General features: G+C 38.8%; 1 protein-coding gene across 2 annotated transcripts in view; it reads left to right on the forward strand.

The window, feature by feature from the left end:
- Window positions 1-21,079, forward strand: part of LOC136871664 (CREB-regulated transcription coactivator 1) — a 473,088-nt gene that overhangs the window by 202,262 nt on the left and 249,747 nt on the right. For both annotated transcript variants that reach the window (XM_067145158.2, XM_067145157.2), the window contains one exon: window positions 4,135-4,347. In XM_067145158.2, coding sequence (XP_067001259.2) covers window positions 4,135-4,347 — 213 coding nt within the window. The remainder of the gene's footprint in view (window positions 1-4,134; window positions 4,348-21,079) is intronic.

The following is a 21,079-nucleotide window of genomic DNA, read 5'->3' on the forward strand; positions in this document are numbered from 1 at the left end:
AAGAGTATGTGCAGCTGATGTTGTTATAAGAACACTGAATGCAGTGCTTTAGAGTTGCAGAGGTCAGTTGTTAGGTGGCATTTCCTCTCTGTCTGTAATTGCCGATAACTATCTGTAAGAAACGAAAAGGAAAGTAAGAAACTGTGTTCGGAAAGTGTCTGCTTGTGTGTGTGTTACATATTCGTTACTTACTGCTGCTGGGGTGGATGAGTTGCATTCAACCTGGCTGCCTGGCGTGCACTGTACCGTGTTCTCTTAGTATTGGTATCCGCTGCTGTGAGAGAAGTGGAGGGGCGGGCGGGGGGAGTTGCTGTCATATGTATAGGGGCGGAGTTTGATGCGTCGGCCGTCTGCACTGTTGCGCGTGTTGGATACGGTTTGTTGATAGTTTTGAGATATTGATTTTTTAGATCGGGGATGACTTTATTGTATATGGTGTTGGTTTTTTCAGTTATTTCATTGATATTGTAATTGGGATTGGTGTATTGATCTAATAATATATATAGTTCTTCTGTTACATTGAGCAAGGGGCCCCTGGGGCCTGTGTTCAGTATTTTCATATCTTTAGCTATGTTTGTGAAACTGTGTTTGTATTCCTCCATATGTTGACCTATTGCAGAAAAATGATTGTTTCACGACATTAACATGCTCATTATATCTGATTGCAAAGTTCCTACTGGAACGTCCCATGAAACTTGTTTCACAATTATTGCATTTGATTCGATATACTCCTGAGTGATGGTACTTGTTGGTGTTGTTGATTGTCCTGGTATTATGTATGATACTGCTACTATTATGTGTGGTTCTGAAGGCTATTTTGAGATTGTGTTTTTTAAATATATTGGTCAAGGAATATAAGTGTGTGTAGTTGAAAGTAAATACTGCATAGTCCTTCTTGGGTTTGTCTATTTTCGTAAGCTTGGTTTTTGGTTGGGATTTGATTTTTTGGATGATTGTTTTAATCATTTCTTTCTTATAGCCGTTGCTTCTGGCTATCTCTTGAATTAATCGTATTTCTTCATTAAAATCGGTTTTCGATAATGGTATGTTGAAGGCCCTGTAGATCATACTATAATATGCTGCTTTTTTATGGGTATTTGGATGAATAGAGTCCGTATTTATAGTATTTAATGTATGGGTGGGTTTACGATAAATTTTAAATAAGTGGTTTTCGTGCCTGGTTATTGTCAAGTCAAGATAATTCAATTTGCAATTATTTTCAATTTCTTTTGTGAATTTTATGTGCGGGTCTATGGTGTTTATTTTGTCCAAAAGAGTATTATTGTTAGTGTGTCTGTTGTCAATGACGACAAAGATGTCGACAAATCTACACCAGAAAAATATTCCGTCTATTTTGCTAATTAGCGTATATTCTAGATGGTCCATGTATATTTCAGCAAGTATGACGGAGGCAGGGGACCCCATTGGTAGGCCCAGTTGACGGTAAATTGTGTCGTGGAATCTGAAGTAGTTGTTATTGGTGGCAAATTCAATTAGTGCTATGAACTCTTCAATTTCAAGGTTGCTTAATTTACTGTAATTTTTGAGATTGGATTGGATTATTTCTATGGTTTTCTTGGTGGGAATGTTAGGATGCATGTTAGTTATGTCAAATGAAGCTATGGAATGATATTGTTCTATTTGCAGTTCTCTAGTCTTATTACAAAAATCTATTGAATTTCGTACTGTTTTTTTAAGTTGAAAATAGTAGTGTTTCTTAAGGAATTTTTTGATAAATTGTGATAGCTTGTATGTGGAACTTGCTCTGTAATTTACTATCGGTCTCATCGGTATGTTGTGCTTATGTATTTTCGGAAAAGCTTTTGCAGTGGGGAGTTGGGGGTTCATTGTTGTGAGATTCGTCGATTCTATCTCTGTGAGTAAAAAATGTGTGTTTTTTGAGGAGGGTTTTGAGGTTCCTTTGTACAGTATTGGTAGGATCTTTGCGTATGATTTGGAAAGTATCATCTTTAAAGCATTCTTTAGTTTTTAGTATGTATTCATCTTTATCAATGATTACCGTTGTATTGCCTTTATCTGCTTTCGTTATGAGAAGATTGTTCTGTTCTATTTTGTTTTTTAGTTTATTTATGTGTGTTCTATTTGTCTTGTTGCTGTTTGAACTGTTATTGTTAATTTTTTTGATATACTGTGGTAGTATTTTTGCGATTTAGCACACACGTATTTATTATTGACAATTGAAAATTTGTAATTACACAAGTGGATGAGCCTAGAATAGAATAATATGGGAGTACTCCACACAACACAAGCATGGACATTTCCTCTTATGCTGGATGATTAAGTAAACAAATAGACGCAATATGTCAAATCACTTCAAGAACATACCTCCATTTACCACATTGGACTTCAGCATGAAATGTGTATTTTAATATGCAATTTTACTATGTTAATGTGCAATTTTATTATGTTTGTGAATATTTTCATATGTTTATATATCTAAATCACACTCAACACTGGATGTATATATAGCCGGCCTTTGCATTTAATAATATGCCTAATATTACTGTTTGTTGCAACCGTTTTACTCAGCAAGGCAGAATCTTAACTTAAACTAATGTAAAAGATAATGTACAGCTGAAGATGACTCATAAGGAGTTGAAACATTCTTGATGTTATAGCTGTACACAACCAACAAGTAAAAAACCTGAGGAAATACTTTCATTGCCAGACAGATGACAGCATTCTGCATAAAGCTGTGCTTGAAGCAGATTGAAACAACACCCCTCTGAATTTACATGAACACCACATGAATATCAAAGACACCAACATCCTGCACAGGGAGAAGATAGAGAGATGGGTTAGTAAAGAACTTCATGGAAGGTAGTACAACCAGAGCAATGATGAGGACATTGATAAACAACTTTCAAACTCATGGCTGTCTAGCGGAGGGATTCAACCAGGCGATCCTATATAAAGTGATATCAACAGAGAGTTACAGGAAACGCATCCTTAAAGATCCTACTATTAAGAATGACAAGTGCAGGAAACGCAACAGCAGCCCAGAAACTATTGAGCACATCATCAGCAACTGCAGATTAGTAGCGCCAGTATCGTAACTGACAGATATAATGATATAGCCAAAATTTTACATCAAGAAATTTCCCTGACCCGATCTTTGGTCCAGAACAGAGTGCCTTGCTACAAATACTCTGTGCCAAGTGTACTGGAAAATGAAAATTTTAAACTCTACTGGGATCGGACAATACAAACAGATAAAACAACTCTGTACAGTAGACCAGACATAACATAACAGATCAAAAGAATCATCACACACATCTCATTGACATTGCTATCCCGAACAGCCACAATATAAAACAGAAATACAGGGAAAATGTCGACAAATATACTCTGGCGATGGAAGTAGCAAGGATTTGGAAACAGGACAGAGTGACAATTCTTCCTTTTCTCCTTTCTCCCACTGGACTTGCACCAAAATCATTTCCACGAAACTTAATGAAACTACAGCTCCCTATCTTCACTCACAATGTGGCACAAAAGGCTGCAATTTTGCAGACCTGCAACGTCGTCAGAAGATTCCTGAATGTTCAGTACGGACCATAAATTGAAAAGTCTGCAACCTCTACAAGGAAGAGAATAATAAAGGCGTATATTGTAAAGTTAAATAAATTATAATTAACCTTTATTTCTTACATGTGAAATGTATTACAGAACTACTTTAAATAGTTTTATTTGAATCCACCTTGTCAATACATTTATATGTGAAATATCAAAATACGTGCTATATTGCCAACTGTAAAGTTGTGAATAATAATAATAATCCCATGAAATTGGCCTTGCACAATGCATTATTTATTATTCTTAGAAGGGTCATGTCATCAGCTGGGCTATGAGTCATGGTATGCTTGTACTGGCTGACAGTGGATCATCAAATTTGATAAGTGGCAGAATCTTTATAATCTAAGTAATGTGTGGTAGCTATTACATACAGTGGGAGTATAGAACTGCACATTTTTACACAGCCACTACTTTCAGGATTTTCCTTCTGGCCATTTTCTGTATATGGTTTGAGATTTCTTATGACATTTCTTAGCATTGTTTTGCTTTCTCTTTCTCTTTCTGGGTACTTCACTATCATGATCCATGTTCGCGCAGAGTCCTCAGGCTGCTAGTCCATCCACACTTTCACCCACCAGTCTGTCTTCCCGACCAACGGGCAGATTCTCCTTTGGGGGATCGCCGCAGGACTCTCAAGGGCCAAGTCCAGGCCACTCCCCCAGTTCGCGGCGGAGACATTATTCTCAGGCACATCTCCAGAACCTGGTTATAGGGCGATCGCCGAGTCCCACCCAGCTTCCGCACACTGCAGTAAGTTGCTTGTCAGCCTGGAACGTAGTTTTTCTTGCACTTCTCCCTGAATACATAGTGATGTGTGCATTTTCTTTTTAACCATGAAAATAAGGGCTTTTGTATTTTTGGTGATTTGTCATGCATGGGAAGTGTGGCTCTGGTGTTTGGTATCCTTATAAGAAATATGGAGGTTTTTGTGGATAATGTTCTAGTACCTATTTAAGAAATTTCTAGGTTATTATGGAATGAGTATCCTTGAATTCTTTTTTTTTCTTCCCTGAATAACCTATTAACAGATTTGTATTTGTATCTTCAACCTTCATGGGAAGGTAATTTTTGTACTACCTCATTTTTCTACTGTTAATTAAATATATTTTAATTATCATTAATTAATTAATTAATTAATTTATTTACTTATTTTCGGCAGACTGAAGGGCCTAACGGTTATAATTTACGAAGGTCAATCAAATATAAACTAGATTTTTGTTCTGAAACATCAACAGCTGGTAGGACTGGTCCCGCGCTTCTGCTATGCTTAGGCGGGACCGTTAGGAGTGGAGAGAGCGTGCTGTTAGATATTTCCTGCCGTTTTGTTAGTAACGCTCATGATGTCGAAGCAACAAGTGCACCCCTCCACTGCGCAACGCATAATTATAAAATTTCTTGCTCGTGAAGGAGTTACAGCAATGGAAATTTGCCAGAGATTGACTGCACTGTTCAGTGATCAAACATTGTCAAGGACGCGTGTATTTGCCTAGCATTAAAAGTTCAAGGAAGGACGAGAACATGTGGAAAATCAGCAGTACGATCCCAGTCCTCGGACTAGCATTACGGACTAAAACATAGGTGTGGCATTATTGATGACGATCGACAAGCGAGAGTATCAGAAATTGCAGAACAAGTTGGAATCAGTTGTGGGAGCTGTCAAGCAATCGTCACAAACGACCTACAGTTCCGTAAAGTGTGTTCCAGATGGGTCGCTGGCCTTTTGACTGAAAATCTGAGGTTGAGCTGTTTGGAGGCCTGTCAGAGGCTTACAGCAAGGTTATCGTTCTACGTTGCGATTTTATTTGACGTAAATGAATATCACACGAGAACACGTTCACTTCCTTATATAAATTACTTTATTCACACTGTTCGTCACAACACACAATTATACGCACTAGCAAATTATACTATATACAACACTTAATAGCGGAGTACCCTGTAGTCGATTCTGACCAGTAAAGATATCAACACCACTGACGCGCGCACTATAACATACTCTCTCTTGAATTCACCATCTCACTCACTTGAGCCCAATACTCAGACTCCACCTCGGAGCCCAACAGTCACTCCCAGTCAATCACTTGCCTGAGTCCCAAGAACTGCGAAGTTAGAACTAAGAACTGCCTTCACAGATTGACAGCTCGATATTTATACCATTCGATCAACCATGATCGACTTCTGGAAGAGTTCTTACAACACTCTAATGGAACACACTCGAAACATCGATCGACCAGCTAGTCGAATGGGTACTCTAACGTTCCTCCGCTATTTAAAAATGTACATGGAAATATCTATAACATTCGTAATGTCTCTACATGTATCTGAATAATAAAACCTTGCCATAAGTTTCCAGAACCTTTTGCCTATACCGAATTATAGTACAATTAGTAACATACAAACATTATGGAATTTTCTACCGCTTTTGACTCTATAGATTTTGAGGTTAAACAATACATATTTGAGGTTATACAATTTTATACTACATATTTATAGGGAAATCATATATTAATCATACTTAACATTTAATGAAAGATAATTTAGCATTAAATAAACTATAATTAAAATATAATAAACATACTAATTGAAGGTTTTACGTCGGTTACGATGTCGTATCTGCGACAAGGTGTGCAGAAGAAGGTGATGCGTATTTGAGTCTGATCGTCACCTGCAATAAAATATGGGTCCACCACTACACTCCTGAATCCAAACAATCCAGTAAGGAGTAGCGGAGGAAAGTGGAGGCAGCACCAATGAAAGCCAAGACTCTACTCTCAACTGACAAGGTTCGTGCAGTCTTTTTTTTTTTTTGATCGGCGAGGCATTTTGCCGATTGATTTTTTGCACGAGTGACGCTCAATCAATGTTGTCTACTATTGGAAGCTGTTGAACAAGGTGAGGGTTGCATATCACCAAGACGAGACCAACCAATTTGACAGGTCATCCTCCTCCACGACAATGCGCGGCCCCATACTGCAGCTCTGTCTCCAGGCTACAGGAAATGCACTGGACTACACTTGATCATCCTCCTTACAGCCCGGACTTATCACCCTGCGATTTCCATTTGTTCAGACCGCTTAAAGAAGCTCTAGGAGGGCAACGATTTGAAGATGAGGAGAGTGTGGAACACTTCGTGCCCAACTGGCTGGAGACATGGCCCTGTTCTATTTAGGAATAGGGCATCAAAAAGTTGCCCATACGTTGGGACAAATTCATTTCCAAAGCAGGAAACCACAAAGGGCACTAGGAAAGTTTTGCAATAAGCAAGAACGGTTGGCTGGACACCCCTGTTATGGTGAGGGATGAAAAGAGGGGTGAAAACCGGTCTTTAAGACAGCATGGTGCGACCTTCACACCAGTTGTTACCAAGCAGTGGGAGTGAAAGCAAGTTAAGATGTCAGTGTGGTGTAAAGGTGAATATCGCGCAATTATCCGCTACAATTTTGCTCGTGGATTAACTTTTGACCAGAGCCTGGAGGAAATGACTCCTGTGCTGGGGAAAGACTGTCCACATTGTAGAACAATTTTCCGCTGGTACAAAGAGTTCCAGAGGGGAAGATGATCGTCGTTCTGGGCGACCGTCTGAATCAGTGATTGAGGAAATCGTTGAAGCTGTGAGGAAAATGTTGCAGCAAGAGAGGCGGTTGACATACCGGTAGGTAGAAGAGACCCTCCACATCCCTGGACCAGGTATTCATTCAGTTCTACACGACCATCTCCAGGTTAGAAAGGTTTGTTCCCTTTGGGTGTCCCATTCACTTTCAGAGGAACAAAGGGCACATCGAGTGAAATGGTGCCGAAAAATGCTAAAACAGTTTGAAAATGGGACTTTACGTAACTTCAATAGCATCGTTACAAGTGACGAAACATGGCTTTATTGTTACGATGTCCCAAAAAAATCCCAGAATAAGGTGTGGCTGTTTGAAGATGAGGGTACTCCTGTGACTGCAAAGTCACAGTCAATGAAGAAAAGGATCATATCAGTATTCTTCACTAAACGGGGCATCCTGACTTGTGTTGTGCTAGAAACACAAAGGACAGTTACTGCGAAGTGGTACAGTGAGACTTGTCTGCCTCAGGTCATCCAGGCTCTCAAGCAGCTCCGTCCAAGGTCACTGCTCAACACTTGGCTCTTGCATCACGACAATGCTCCAGCACATCGTGCTAATGTAACAATGGATTTTCTTGCCAGATCAGTGTTGACTGTGCTTGATCACCCTCCATACAGTCCTGATCTTGCCGCATGTGACTTCGCACTCTTCCCAGAAGTGAAGATGAAGCTGAAAGGGCGGCGTTTTGCATCCGACGAAGAGCTGCTGGCAGCATGGGATCAAGGGTGTGAAAATGTAACCAAAGAAAAGTTACAGTGTTGGTATGGAGAAGTGTATTGAGTGTGGTGGAAATTATTTTGAAAAAGTCTAAAGCATTCACTCACATTGCAAAACTTTCCTAGTGCCCATTGTATGTGGAAAAATAAATTGTAATTGCCTTGTGTTTTTCAATAAATGAATTTAAATAAAAAATAAAATCCTGTTTATATTTGATCCCCCCTCATAACCGAGTTGAAACTGAAGATAGCTTCAGATATTACAAAAAAAAACAAAAACTGTAATACCATCAGGATAGAAAAAAAAGAAGAGTTGGAGAAGGGATGTCGCACAGGAAGTATTACTGGAGAAGCCTGGCATTAGTTAGTGGCACCAATGCTGGACTCAGCTTGGTGCACATGGTCGTCAAACCACTTCTCACAATAAAATGTTAAAGAAAATTTGACTGAATAAAGACAGGAAATTGTAAAGAATATAGTAATATCTGTAAAAGAGATGTGGATTCTAAGATGCAGAATGAAATGTGAAATCTGTACCTGCTAAATGTGAATAATAAATTTACATAATATCAAAATGATAGTCTAAAGATAGAAATCTGGAATATAAATCTGGCTATCAGCAAAGAGAGGGGAAAAACCATTAAATGTTGGGAAGAATGAAAGCCCTTTTAGGCCTTGTACCGGGCGGTACACCTCCGCGCTGCTAATTCAAACATTGCACCAGTTGAAACTCCTCTACTGGAGGAAGCCTGAACTTTAACCACCATGTTAATTCTAAAGTTTCTCAGAAGATGTCGCTATTGTAAATTTTGAAGAGTTCTGAACTGTGTCTTTTACGATTTATATTTGTTTTCTCTGTAGTGAGAAGTGTGAACATTCTCTTCTAGATGGCACTACTGAAGAACTACTATTGTGCACCCTAGTGCGAAGTGAAGGAACTGTTTTTTGAGAAATTTTGTGTTCATAAGTTTGTTCTTTGTTAAATTTCTTTGTCATTTTTCGGGTTGGCAGTATAACCCTTCTCTTTCCGCTTGTTTTGAATTTAGCCAATCCTGAATTTCTCTAATTAATTTTTTACCAATAACGTACGTCTTCTCCGATATGGATATGTTGCTTGATCCTAGCCAATAAAGTTGAGGAGGGGTGTGGGTTCTCATTCTTGAAAGGTCTCGAATGTTCCATGAGGGTATTTAAACTGCTGATTTTCTGGTCTCCGGGCCACTTCAGTAACATCTTTCCTAGTGCGATTATGTAGCAGGGGGCGGGAAGCGCCTCTTCCTTCGGGCAGCAGTTCTTCTCATAAGGTAATGGCCTTCTAATAACTTCATTTCTTGCTAGCTCAGCAGTTTAACCCTCGGGGCAGGTTCGAAACTTTTATCATGTAACCTTCCTTTCAAATGTAAAAGACACTTTGTATAAATTCCGTCTCTTTAACTACAAATCGGGATAGAGAGTGCCTAACCCTCTCGAGCTCCCTCTCATATTGTTTTTGAGGTGACTACGTTTTCATAACCATTTTTCGTCGCTTCATAATGTAATAAATTTTCCTATCGTGTCACCTCCGTAGTATGGGATTAGCCCTTGCATAAGCGGCCTAAGAGCCAAATAGGTTTTAAAAAGGTGTATTACGAGTGCCAGTTACGCCTCCACTCAAGTTGGTATTTTGGGGCCATGTTATTGTCCTGTTTCCTTAGTGAATAGGCCTCAATAGGTTGGGTATTTTTACCCCTGTTCTTGTGTGCCTGGAGGGCAGCTTGAAGGTGGAGTTTGATGTGGCCTTTGAATTGGCTTGAACTTTGAGAGCGGGTTCGCTCTTTCTAAAAATTGTATTTTCTGTGTGCCTCAAGCAGGCTTAACTGGGTAATTGGGAGCAAATGCTCCTTGGCATGATTGGGGTTTTCTGCCCCTTTGTTGAACCTTGTGTATAGGTAAAGTTGGGCTCATGTCTCAGGGATTGTGAATCTGGGGCTCGAAGCCCAAAATCCATTAATAAACAGTAATTGTACTTTCTTAACTTGTTGATATACAACTGAATTCCTGTTATACTTGTTATTTCTTGATCTCGAAAAGAAAATATAACCTTTGTTAAATTTTAAATTAATTTTAATTTCGTTGTTGAGACCTATTCATCCCAGCACCTTCTTTCACCTCTGCTGTTCCACAGATACCTTGGAACAGGCCTCAAATGCGAACTTTCAAAAAATGAAGATCTCACCATGAATAACTGTAAAGAATACAGTAATAAAAAATAACTGAGCATTCGCAGCAATACAATAGCCTCCAAGTTCTTTTTGCTAAATGGTGCAGTAATTCTTCAACTGGCCTGTTAAGCGATGAAAAAGTTTTTACGAATGCTGTCGAACAGGGCTTGTGAACTCTACTTCCTTTGAAATGAGTAGCCTATTCATTTGTGAAGGCAGCCTCAGTCAAAAGTACAAGGACACAGAATTTTCTCAAAAACCATTAGTAAATTACATTTCTTGGAGAAAATCTCATTTCAAGGCCATATAGTATAGTGCATTTTTTTTTTTTTTTTTTGATAGGGTCAATCATTTACTTGTTATTTTAGTTGTTTCACCATGGAAAACAGCTGAAAACATGAGAAAACTGTTAGTTACGAAGGAAATGCATATTTTGTGGTATGAAGCCATCTCTTTTCAGTTTTGACTTGGTTAATTTATAACTGTATAGTTCTTCAGTCTGCTGAAACTAATTTGGAATGAATAAATTTATAAACTACCTGAAAAAACAAATAGTAACAAAATTTTACCTGAAAAGGAAACAACTTAACTTCTATTTGTATGCTATTGAAATGATTATAATAGGAATTATTTTTAAAATGTTAACGAAGTAAAAAAAGGAAGCTTTGTAATGCAGTAATCGTGCTTATTGTCTTGGAGGCAAGATTGAATGGTTCGATCTTGGTCCATGGTGAGTTTTGGTGCCCATTCTGTCAGACCTTCCCCAACCTACTTCTGGCAAATGCAGCTATATGTAATATATAATTACAGCCCTTCAATAATAATAATAATAATAATAATAATAATAATAATAATAATAATAATAATAATAATAATACAATTATTTATTTATTTATTTATTTATTTATTTAATGTGCTCAGTGTGCAGAGAATTATCAATCTAGTAATCTAATATATCCTGAATATCCATAAACTACAAAGTAATGCATTAAAGAAGAAAAACTTCAGCCAGCTCTTTACCAGATGGTAGTGTCCCGAGAATGGATGTGACATTACCATGCCTTCGAGCTGTGCTGATGTGCTGAATAAGATAAGCAGTTGATCGTTTATCGCCGGAAATCCGAGCAATCCGTTGGCCAACCTATTTGATAAAATTGAGGCCCTTATTATCCCAGTTACCACTCAATTCATGGCTACTGGCACGAAGAAGAATTTGTCCAACAAATCGCTGTATTTTCTTCTTTTAGCATTTCTCTATTCACGGTTAAACCTCCAGCACTCAATGAAGAAAGGGGAAGATTAGACTAGGCAAAAGTGTCATTCCGTCTGGCCTTTTACTGTCTGAACGGCAGCAGCCAGTGGGCTCTCGTATGGAAGGAACTTCTGCTGAAATCGGAGCCCGCAAGATGACATCATTTGTAGTGGAGTGGTGTGTATGTCTGCCTTTACGTTTCAAACAGGAAAGGCCATGGAGGCCACGTTGATCAACATGGGCACCAAAAGCTGGACATCGGTGAGGCTCGCAGACGGCTGCTCCCAAACGTAAAGCCACAGTGATACAAAAACTCTCGTTGGAAAGATGAAAACCAAGAGAAAGCCAAGGTAATGCTTGGAGCAATGCACCAGATTCAGGAGAAGCAGCAGCGAGCAGACAGGCTTTTTCTCTTTGAAGACTACTAATTGGCTGACGCAGAAGCGACTGGAGATGACTGATAAGAGGAGCGTCCCAAGCGGCTTGAATACTTTTTTGCTAATATCAGGGGGAACCACGCCAACTAAGCTTGACCACCGAGATGTGCTCCCTTGTATGGCAGCATCAGGGTCCAGGCATCCACCAGGTGGAAGGAGAGCCTCGACAAAATGAAGAGAACTGTGGAAAGACGCTAAAAATGACGGATTCGCCAGATCCACAGCATAATGCAGAGGCTACCAGAACCAACAGGAAGAGAAGCCTGTAACCAGGCATTGCCACTCAGGGAGCAATTGAGGATGGTTTCGAGGCTAGTTTTTAATACAAAATCAAATTCCTCCAACAGTGGGTTCTCACTCCAAGACGGAGAACAACACAGGAAGTACATCAATCGCGGGATGGAAAACAAGGCGCGGAGCAAGAAGAAGGCTGAATGTGCCAAAACCATGGAAAGATGTGAAATGAACAATTACAGTTTTGTTGTCTTTTCAGCCAATATCCTGCACAGTGTTTCAGGGGATAGCGCTTAACCAGGTAAACAAGTATTGGATGTTGTTAAAAGACTAATTCCAGTGGCAGAAGCATTGAACTTCTGATACAGTATCTCCACTTTTTCCTGATGAATGCTGAGAAAGCCCACTTCGCACTTAGAAAAATTAAGATAGTAAACCAATGTTTGAAGTTTGTATGCGAATGTTATCCTAGATGAAAGGACGAAGTCAGGTTCATCAGCAATGGTACCATCATCTAAATACCAAATGTTTAACTCTGTATTAATGGAGTTGACAATCAACTGAACTGCAAAAAGAGCAGGACGGAGTGGATCACTTTGTTGAACTCCACATTGAGAAAGTATGATTTTTTTCACCAAGGAAGAGGTCACTAAGCTGAGAGTAGCACTGCTAGACATACGGATAGATGGAAGGAAACTCGTTCTTCACTGCCAGCAACATAGCATCACAATGCAACTCGTTCAAAGTGTTATGAAAGTCTAATTTAACAAAAGCTTTCAGACACTGATGAGGAGACGAGTAATAGTTATGTGCGGCATGGGCAGCAGCTTCAGCTCTATTGGGAACACAACACTCCCAAGTTGGTGGAGAGATAAGAAGTCCATAGCTGGTGTATGGATTCTGTAGCATAAGATTTTCGCACCCATTCGATGCCAAACTGTACTGACAGCAATAGGGCGAATCCACCCCATTTCTTCTTCAAAGCAGTATGCGAGGCACCAAAAAATAGTGGGCGAACTTCCAAAGGGACTCTGCTAGAAATTTTGAGGCCAAGTAAACTACGAAAAGATCTTAAAAGTTGCTCCTTAGAATCATGCTCTTGACATGGAGAAGGTCTCTCAGGACCAACGGATACCAGCAGATCCAGAAGGAAAAGAGGAGATGGCATTAAAAACTTCTGTGTTCGTCACTCCAGGAACAAAAGTTGATGTATTCAGAGGTTCGAGAAGAACGACTGGACCTAAGGGGAGAGAATGTTTTTCACAAAGGACTTCCAATACAGATGCATCAGGCGTGGTGACATTGTCATAAAAACTAAGCACCGAACTGCTACACAGACGTCACCGTTGGCAAGTTTGTTCTCCACGCTCTTGATATTGACTGAACTGAGAGAAGAGTGAGACTTAGTCATGTAAAGAAGGGCAGGGTATGGCATCATGGTGGACCCCATTCCAACATCAAACTCTCAGTTTAACCTACACCGTAAGGTTGGTTACCTTATCTGATTCCTGAGGAACACGGAGAGCTGCAAAAGTAAAAAGACGATCAGTCCAAGCACTAGTATCGTTGGTATCCACCACATGGCGAACACTACACAACTTATAAATCTCATTTTTGTTCTGTATTAGCATAAACTCAACTAAGGTTTGGTTGAACTTCATACAAGGCGTCGGCTACAGTTGAGCGAGTACCTCTAGACACACGGCGAAGAACAATGACACCAGATTTTAAATTAACAAGAAACAGACCAATTTTTGATAGTGGCAAATTCTTCAGTTCTTTACTGTTTAATGGGTATACATCTCGAGAAGCATTGGCGATTATCTTTCTTTATGTGGGGTGGCTCAGAATTTCCTCTAAGTACATCAATATGTGGCTTACTAATGTGGATTGCAAGACCCCTGGAACCCACGAAGAATTTACAGCAATAAGGACAAGGCACTTCATTTATACATCTTCACAAATTACTAACACTACTTGTATCCTCGACAAGCCCTGCTGAAGCAACTTCATTGTCCTTCATGTTAAATCCATAATCAGATTCTCCTTATGATGTTCTCATGGTCTTGAAATTCGGCACGGTGCGTGAAGTTATTCTGATACAGCGCTATTCGTGTGCTAAAGGAGAAATAAAATGGCATGTCATGGATTTGTAAGAGATGATTGTGACGGTGCCATGTTTGAAAGCCAGTAACATTCAATAGTTCGAGTTCTTGCCAACTAGTTGATGCCATTTTGTTTTGTATTTCTCTTCTCTTAGGAACGCGACTCTGTAGATTATCTTTCAAGTGTATGATCAATGTCAAAGAAAAGTTAAACAAAATGGCTGCACTTCAGGCCTCGAAACAATTAGAAGTAGTTAACAGAAATCTTGTCACTGATGGCACAGGTAATGTAGATAACCCCAGTACATATGACAAACTCACTTACACACCAGGAAATGTTGTTAAATGCCTCTAAGAGAGCAACCATTGGTTAAGTATGTCGTGTATCAGGCTGGTGATATTTATGACATGCCATGTTCATCACCTTGTAATACAAGTAAGTTATTATTATTATTATTATTATTATTATTATTATTATTATTATTATTATTATTATTATTATTATTATTATTATTATTATTATTAATAAACATCTTCAATAAGTAAGTACCCTGGAGTGATAACTTGCACTGTCCATCACTTACAGGCCAACGTTACATGTAATTAAATTGGTCATTTGGAAAAGGGCACATGTCTGTAAAAATACATTTTGCAGGAGAGACAAAAATCTGAACAAATTGTGAATGAGTGAAGCTATCAAAGCTGCATTTTGGCAATGCATATAACTAGGGCTTTTATTCCCATAATACGGATTTCAGATTCCATTCCTAAAGGGTAAAAAGTAAAATTTTTTTCTGGAAATGTATCCTTTTCCAAGTGAATTGAATTTTCTTAGAAATTAAACACACATTTTTCATCCCTGTCTTTTTAAATTTGATTTTTATTCTATTTTATCATTGTCTCTTTTCAGTCAACCTGTAGCATTTAGAAACCGGGGAATTATGAAAAGATCCCATACAAAACATATAAATCATTTTGATAGAATCAGTAATGCTGTTCATTACATATCAGAAAATACAGTATTATGTTTTTCACTACATTATATATTACCACTTTGAGAACTAACCATATAACCATCATAAAGAACAGATTATAGTCACTAGCTGTACATTAAGAATAATATATGTGAACTTATAATAGCTTCTCTGTAAGAGGATCAGAATGCTTCTTCTTGCAGTGCTTAGTAGTAGGCCAGTTGTTCACGATGTCATGGTAGAAACTGTGTATACTGTATCAGTTTTCTCATGTTGTTGATCTTAATATTAATGGGAGGTTTTCCATTATAGGCTTGCGAGTCTAGTCGTGTTGGTAAAACGGGACAAAGTCCAGTCAGCTTAGCTAAAATAAATGTTTCTTACATTTCTGGGAGGCTGGCCATTCACATAGACAACTGTTAGAACTCCAGGTGCTGCACAATTGTATGGAAATTCATTTTACACAGAAATCTGGAAATATATTTTGTCTTCTCTAGCTATATTTCTTCCTAAAGAATTAGTTGATAACACTGATTTTCTTTGCGTGGATCAACGCATCTATATTTCTACTACAGGAATATGAGAAAACCAGCATTTGGAAAAATGTCGACATGAGCCCTTTTCCAAATGACCAATTCTATTAACCTTAAGCCCTTTACCTTTAGGAACTTTCTTGCTCTCTCGTCCATCATTCATCGCCCATCACCACTTTCGAGTATGGCTCTGATTAATATAAGGCTGTGCTATGTAATATATAGTGACAGTCCCTTCCTTATGAATTCTTGCATTTTCCATAGTAATTTCACCTGTGTAGCTGCAGTGTCACTTCACTTCATTATGAACTTCCTTCCTCATTACACCTTTTGAATTTAAAACCAATCCATTTTAAAATTCTGTACATTGAAGTCGTACTTTCATTATAACCCACATCATTTCACATTTTGGCAACCAGAACACATTTATTGAAACAATGTATTGCAGTTACTTTGTGAATATGACTAGGATTCTTACCTCGAGACCTCAAAATGACAGTTCTGTTGCTCAGAACTGAAGATTTTGCTTGATCAACAGTCCTGTTGACAGTTCTCACTCCATACTTCACAAGCATGTGCTATGACTCCTGTGTTTTGGCATCATCGTCCACTGGCCCATCAGCTTTCCTCTCAAGCAGGACCTGCGCTTATGTATGTGATACTGCACTCCTTTTACCTCCTTCTGCCATCCCACAGTTGAACAACAATACCACAACATTCCAAGCACTTAAAACTAAGAAAATGGAGAAATATCACTGAAACTTGAACTAACCTTACATAGCTGTCACCAGGACAATACTGCAGGCTATTGGATGAAGGTCATGTGATTTGCCAAGGTGCACACCAGGCCGAATCCTTTCCAAACTGATGACTTCTTTAGTAGTTGCAAAAAGGTAAATAACAACTACGAGGCGTGTTTTTAAAGCAAGTACCGTTTTGATATAGAAAAAAAGTACAGTAGAAGTCCGATAGTCCGGCACGTTTGGGACCGGCTCGGTGCTGGATTACCGAAAACACCGGACTATCAGGCGGTACCTCTTACTACGATATAGGTTAAGGCGTACAGCGAAAACAGCTGTAACACGGCTTCTGCAGTAAAATGTTGATCATCAGAATCATTAGTTTAATAACTTTAGCTCAAAATTAGGGCAGCACCATATTTTCATTCAACACATTCAGTTTACATATACGTACTGTACAATATTTTAGTGTGACTTAAAAAAATCTCGACTACCTTTTTGTTTTAGAGATCGTTGTCGCTAGGCATAAAAGTTATTTCTGATGATATGTAAATCAATAAGTTCAGTGCATTATAATTAGTATTACACTCAGCAAAAGTGATGAATTTATTTAGGGACTCTGCGGCTTTTGCCCAGCTGATTCTCTCCTTTTCTTCGGTTTCCTCATCTGAGTCACTCTCTTCGAGATTGTGTATAGGTTGAGGGTTCAATATACTTTTGATAATGTCCTCATCGGTTAGCTCCTGCTCGGTAGATTCATTGTTATCCATTTGAATCCACTCCGCAAGTTCCTCTTCAGATACGTTATACAAAGGATTGTTGTTGGTTACACTTCTTAAAACATCCAAAACTTCAGACTCTATTCGGTATGATGTTCCTCCTCAACAGTATGTGTTGTTGAATCAAATGTAGAATCCGCAGTTCACCAAAGATTTCCCCAGCGCCATTATAAAGTAACTTTTTTTTTTTTCCTTGAGCCCAGCACAGTGCGACAGCATAGACGGCAACTTGCACGTTCAACTTTTTTTGAAATTCAGTTACATCGCACTCGGCGTTTAACAGGCTGCAAACGAAAGAACTCCTATAGAAAACATTTAAAATTCTGGATTACCCCTTGATCCATTGGCTGAATCAGTGATGTGCGCTTTAACTGTCACAAACATAACAAAAAATAATAACATTAAAAAATCCTGGAGTGGTGCCGGACCGTCGGGCGTTCCGGACTGTTGGATGCCGGATTAATGGAATTCTACTGTAACGCAAATTTTAACAATTCTTTTATTTTTAATACATGTAGGCCTGTACCTTAAACTACTTCTGAAGGTAAATTCCAGGCATATTAGGGCACGTGTCATATCGTGAAGCCAGCTTCCGAATTCCATCCGCATAGTAATCTCCCGCCTGATGTGCTAGCCACTGCTACGCAGTTCTTTTCAGGTCGTCGTCATCGTAGTCGTGGTGTTGACTTCTTAAATGCTTTTTCAGGCGCAGGAACGGTGGTAGTCACTAGACACTAGGTCACGACTAAACAGAGGGTGATCAAATTGTCCCCAACCATTTGAAGCAATGAGGTCTTGGGTTCAATTAACCGTGTGAGATTCACAACGAGTATTTATTATTTTCCACCTTGTCGATACTAATGTATCGACTAATTTATCGACAAGGTGGAAAATAAATACTTAGTTGTGAATCTGTTAAAGTGCGGTACGGACCATGAAGCTGATTTTTTGTAACCGTGTGAGATCGCACATTGTCATGAAGCAAAATAATCTCCCTTGTGAGCATGACAAGCCGTTTGTTTTGGATTGCGTGAGCACAACTTCCGATAATCTAAGCATCCTGACACAATTTCATAAAGAAAACTCCTTGAAATTTCAGGCAACTCAACTTAATGACGAAATTGTAAAGCATCTGCTTTCTCGAATCTTTGCACCAAGTTTTTAGTATTGACAGATGGTCGCCCACTACGCTTCTTGTCTTGGACATTAGTACGGCCTTCTTTAAATTCTGTAGCCCATTTTCTTAACATTCCTTTGCTCATAGTGTGTTTTCCATACACCTCACTAATCTGCCGATTAATTTTAACAGCTTTTATGCCTTTTCCATTTAAAAATCAAATCACAGCGCGTACTTCACACTTGGCGGGACTGTTAATTGTCAGAGGCATGTCAATACACACAAACAAATGTAAATACGGGCAAATGCTTCCGTAATGGCATTTGTGGCTAACCTACGGATGTACATACTGAGCGCACATGCTCTGAACGCCGATCAAAGTGCTGCAGTGACCATATTTAAAAACGGCACTTACTTTAAAAACATGCTTTGTACTGCTGCTGCTGCTGCTGCTGCTGCTGCTGCTGCTGCTGCTGCTGCTGCTGCTACTACTACTAATACTACTACTCGAAAAGAGGTTTCTTTCCATAGACTCTGTGCTTACACACCTTGCTTTGCTTGGATGACACTAATTTATTCTCTGTACGGGCTATTGTGGATGCGAAGTGCCCACATTGTTGACTCTGAAGTCTCAATGGGGTGGTACCAGTATGGGGACGGCCTCTGCTTGGGTACTGCGGCATTTGAGCACCTTCTAAGTACTGTTCTGCAACACTGATACATATTGCTGTGAAGTGTTTATTCTTCATTATTGGATCGACAATTTGCCAAATGAGAAAGGAATTGAGGCGTCTAGTATCAAAACCGGCCAAGTCACAAAATTTACGAAAATGAGTTAAGGTTATAAATTCGAAGATAGCACTATCAGGTGAAACAAGAATATGCTTTAAAATCGTCCATGTCTTCATGTTATAGAGCACTGAATTCTTGGTTGTGCAACAGAATCGGCCAAGTCATGCAGCCAGTGAATTCAAAACCGGCCAAGTCAAAGAACGAGCGACAATCTTTATGATGCAGCATTATTGTCTGGAACCTTGTGTTGTTACATTAAGCAACAATGTGATAATATCAGTAGGCAAAATCATTCCTCGTAATGTATATTCTTTGAAGTCATAATATTTTGTTTTTTGTTCGTTTGCAACACTGATTTACGTATTAGCAGGCTTCTTACCGTTATTGGCGCCAAAGCAATCCTATTTCCGGTGTGCTCGCATTTTGTCATTATTGTGTGCTGTAACGTGGATATTGTTCCAAGTGGTGAACTGAAAAATTTACTTTCATACTTTGTGAAATTGTACAAAATTGCAACAAAAACGGCCAAGTCAAAATTTAAATTAACAAAAAAGATGGGTTAATTATGAGTTAGATTTCTCAAAACAACGGAACTTAAATATTAAACCATTAAGGATATAACTGTGAAAAAAATATTTTCTGACCATCATTGCTTTGTCTCTACAGGTTTTTCGTCCATATTGAAAAATATGCCTTGAATGACTTGGCCGGTTTTGATACTAGACGCCTCAATTCAATAATGCATTATCAAGGAGATAGAAGTACATCTTTTTATAGCCTTTCACATATTTCCTCATGAGTGGGAAAGACGCCAGTCACTGATTATGGGAGTCAACCCCACCCATTCTACCATTATAATTGACCACCAGGTTGGGTTTCAGCTTCTTCTTTCTTTGTTTTGATTGGACTGTAACAAAATCTGGTCTATTGTGCTGAGTTGACAAAAAGTGTACGGGCTTTTCATCAATCCATTTTATGGCTAGGATTTTGTTTGCTGATCGAATATAAGTTCATCCTTCTTCAGCTGTGTTTCCTTGAACTTAGGAGGCATATGTTTCCTGTTTTTGCCCTAACCGTGCCAGTAGCATGTGGGTTATGTTCCAGGAGAATCTTGTACAGAGACGGTGAACTGTACCAGTTATCCATGTTCTCCACACATCCAACAGAAGATCCTTACACATGTCAATAAAAATCCTCTCACTAACTTAAAAATCATTGTAGGTAGATCCTCCCTCATAATCCTTCCCAGTATATATTTTGAATTTCCAGCAATAGCAATTTTCTGAAGAGCAAACTTTGTACACCTTTATACCGAATCTTGCTCTCTTGGATGGATTATATTGAATGAATGACAGTCTACCTTTGAATTTCATCATCGATTCATCAATGCAAATATTTTCTCCTGGATTATACACAAACTTGAATCTGTCCAAAAAGTAAATCTATAACAGATCAAACCTTTTTTGTTTGGTCATTCTTTTATTTGGAGGAGTCCATATTAAAAAGCAAGAATTTGTTTATAGATACAAAGCTCTTGAATGGCATGGTTTCACTAAATATGTGAGTTTCTATTACTCTACGTTTCGACCAGTTATCTTGCATTCCAGGCCTTTTTTTCTGCGACATAAGAATACACAGAGCAAAGTGAGCTTTTAGCTCATCTATAGTAACAGCAAACCAATGTTTTTGTTCGTAAGTATTACTGGTTTCAAGGCAAGCAGATAAATTAGCAAGAAATGGAGAGGCATAGGCATAGGCATGGTTTCCTCTGTAACGTGATCCCAGAACTGTGGGGTTAGAAATTCATTCACTATTTACATTTCTTTTGGATTATTCCCCAACCTCCTCCTCACTACAGAGTGAATTTCAGAAACTGGTTTGCATGTTACAGAAACAGGCTTATTGTCAACAAGATCCCAATTCCAAGTATCATTACTAGAGTTCTCATTCGCTCTTCTTGCATTCTGGTTTTGTCCTGTAGTTTCTATTGGCAC

The sequence above is a fragment of the Anabrus simplex genome, chromosome 4 (assembly GCF_040414725.1).
Source record: "Anabrus simplex isolate iqAnaSimp1 chromosome 4, ASM4041472v1, whole genome shotgun sequence".
NCBI lineage: Eukaryota > Metazoa > Arthropoda > Insecta > Orthoptera > Tettigoniidae > Anabrus > Anabrus simplex.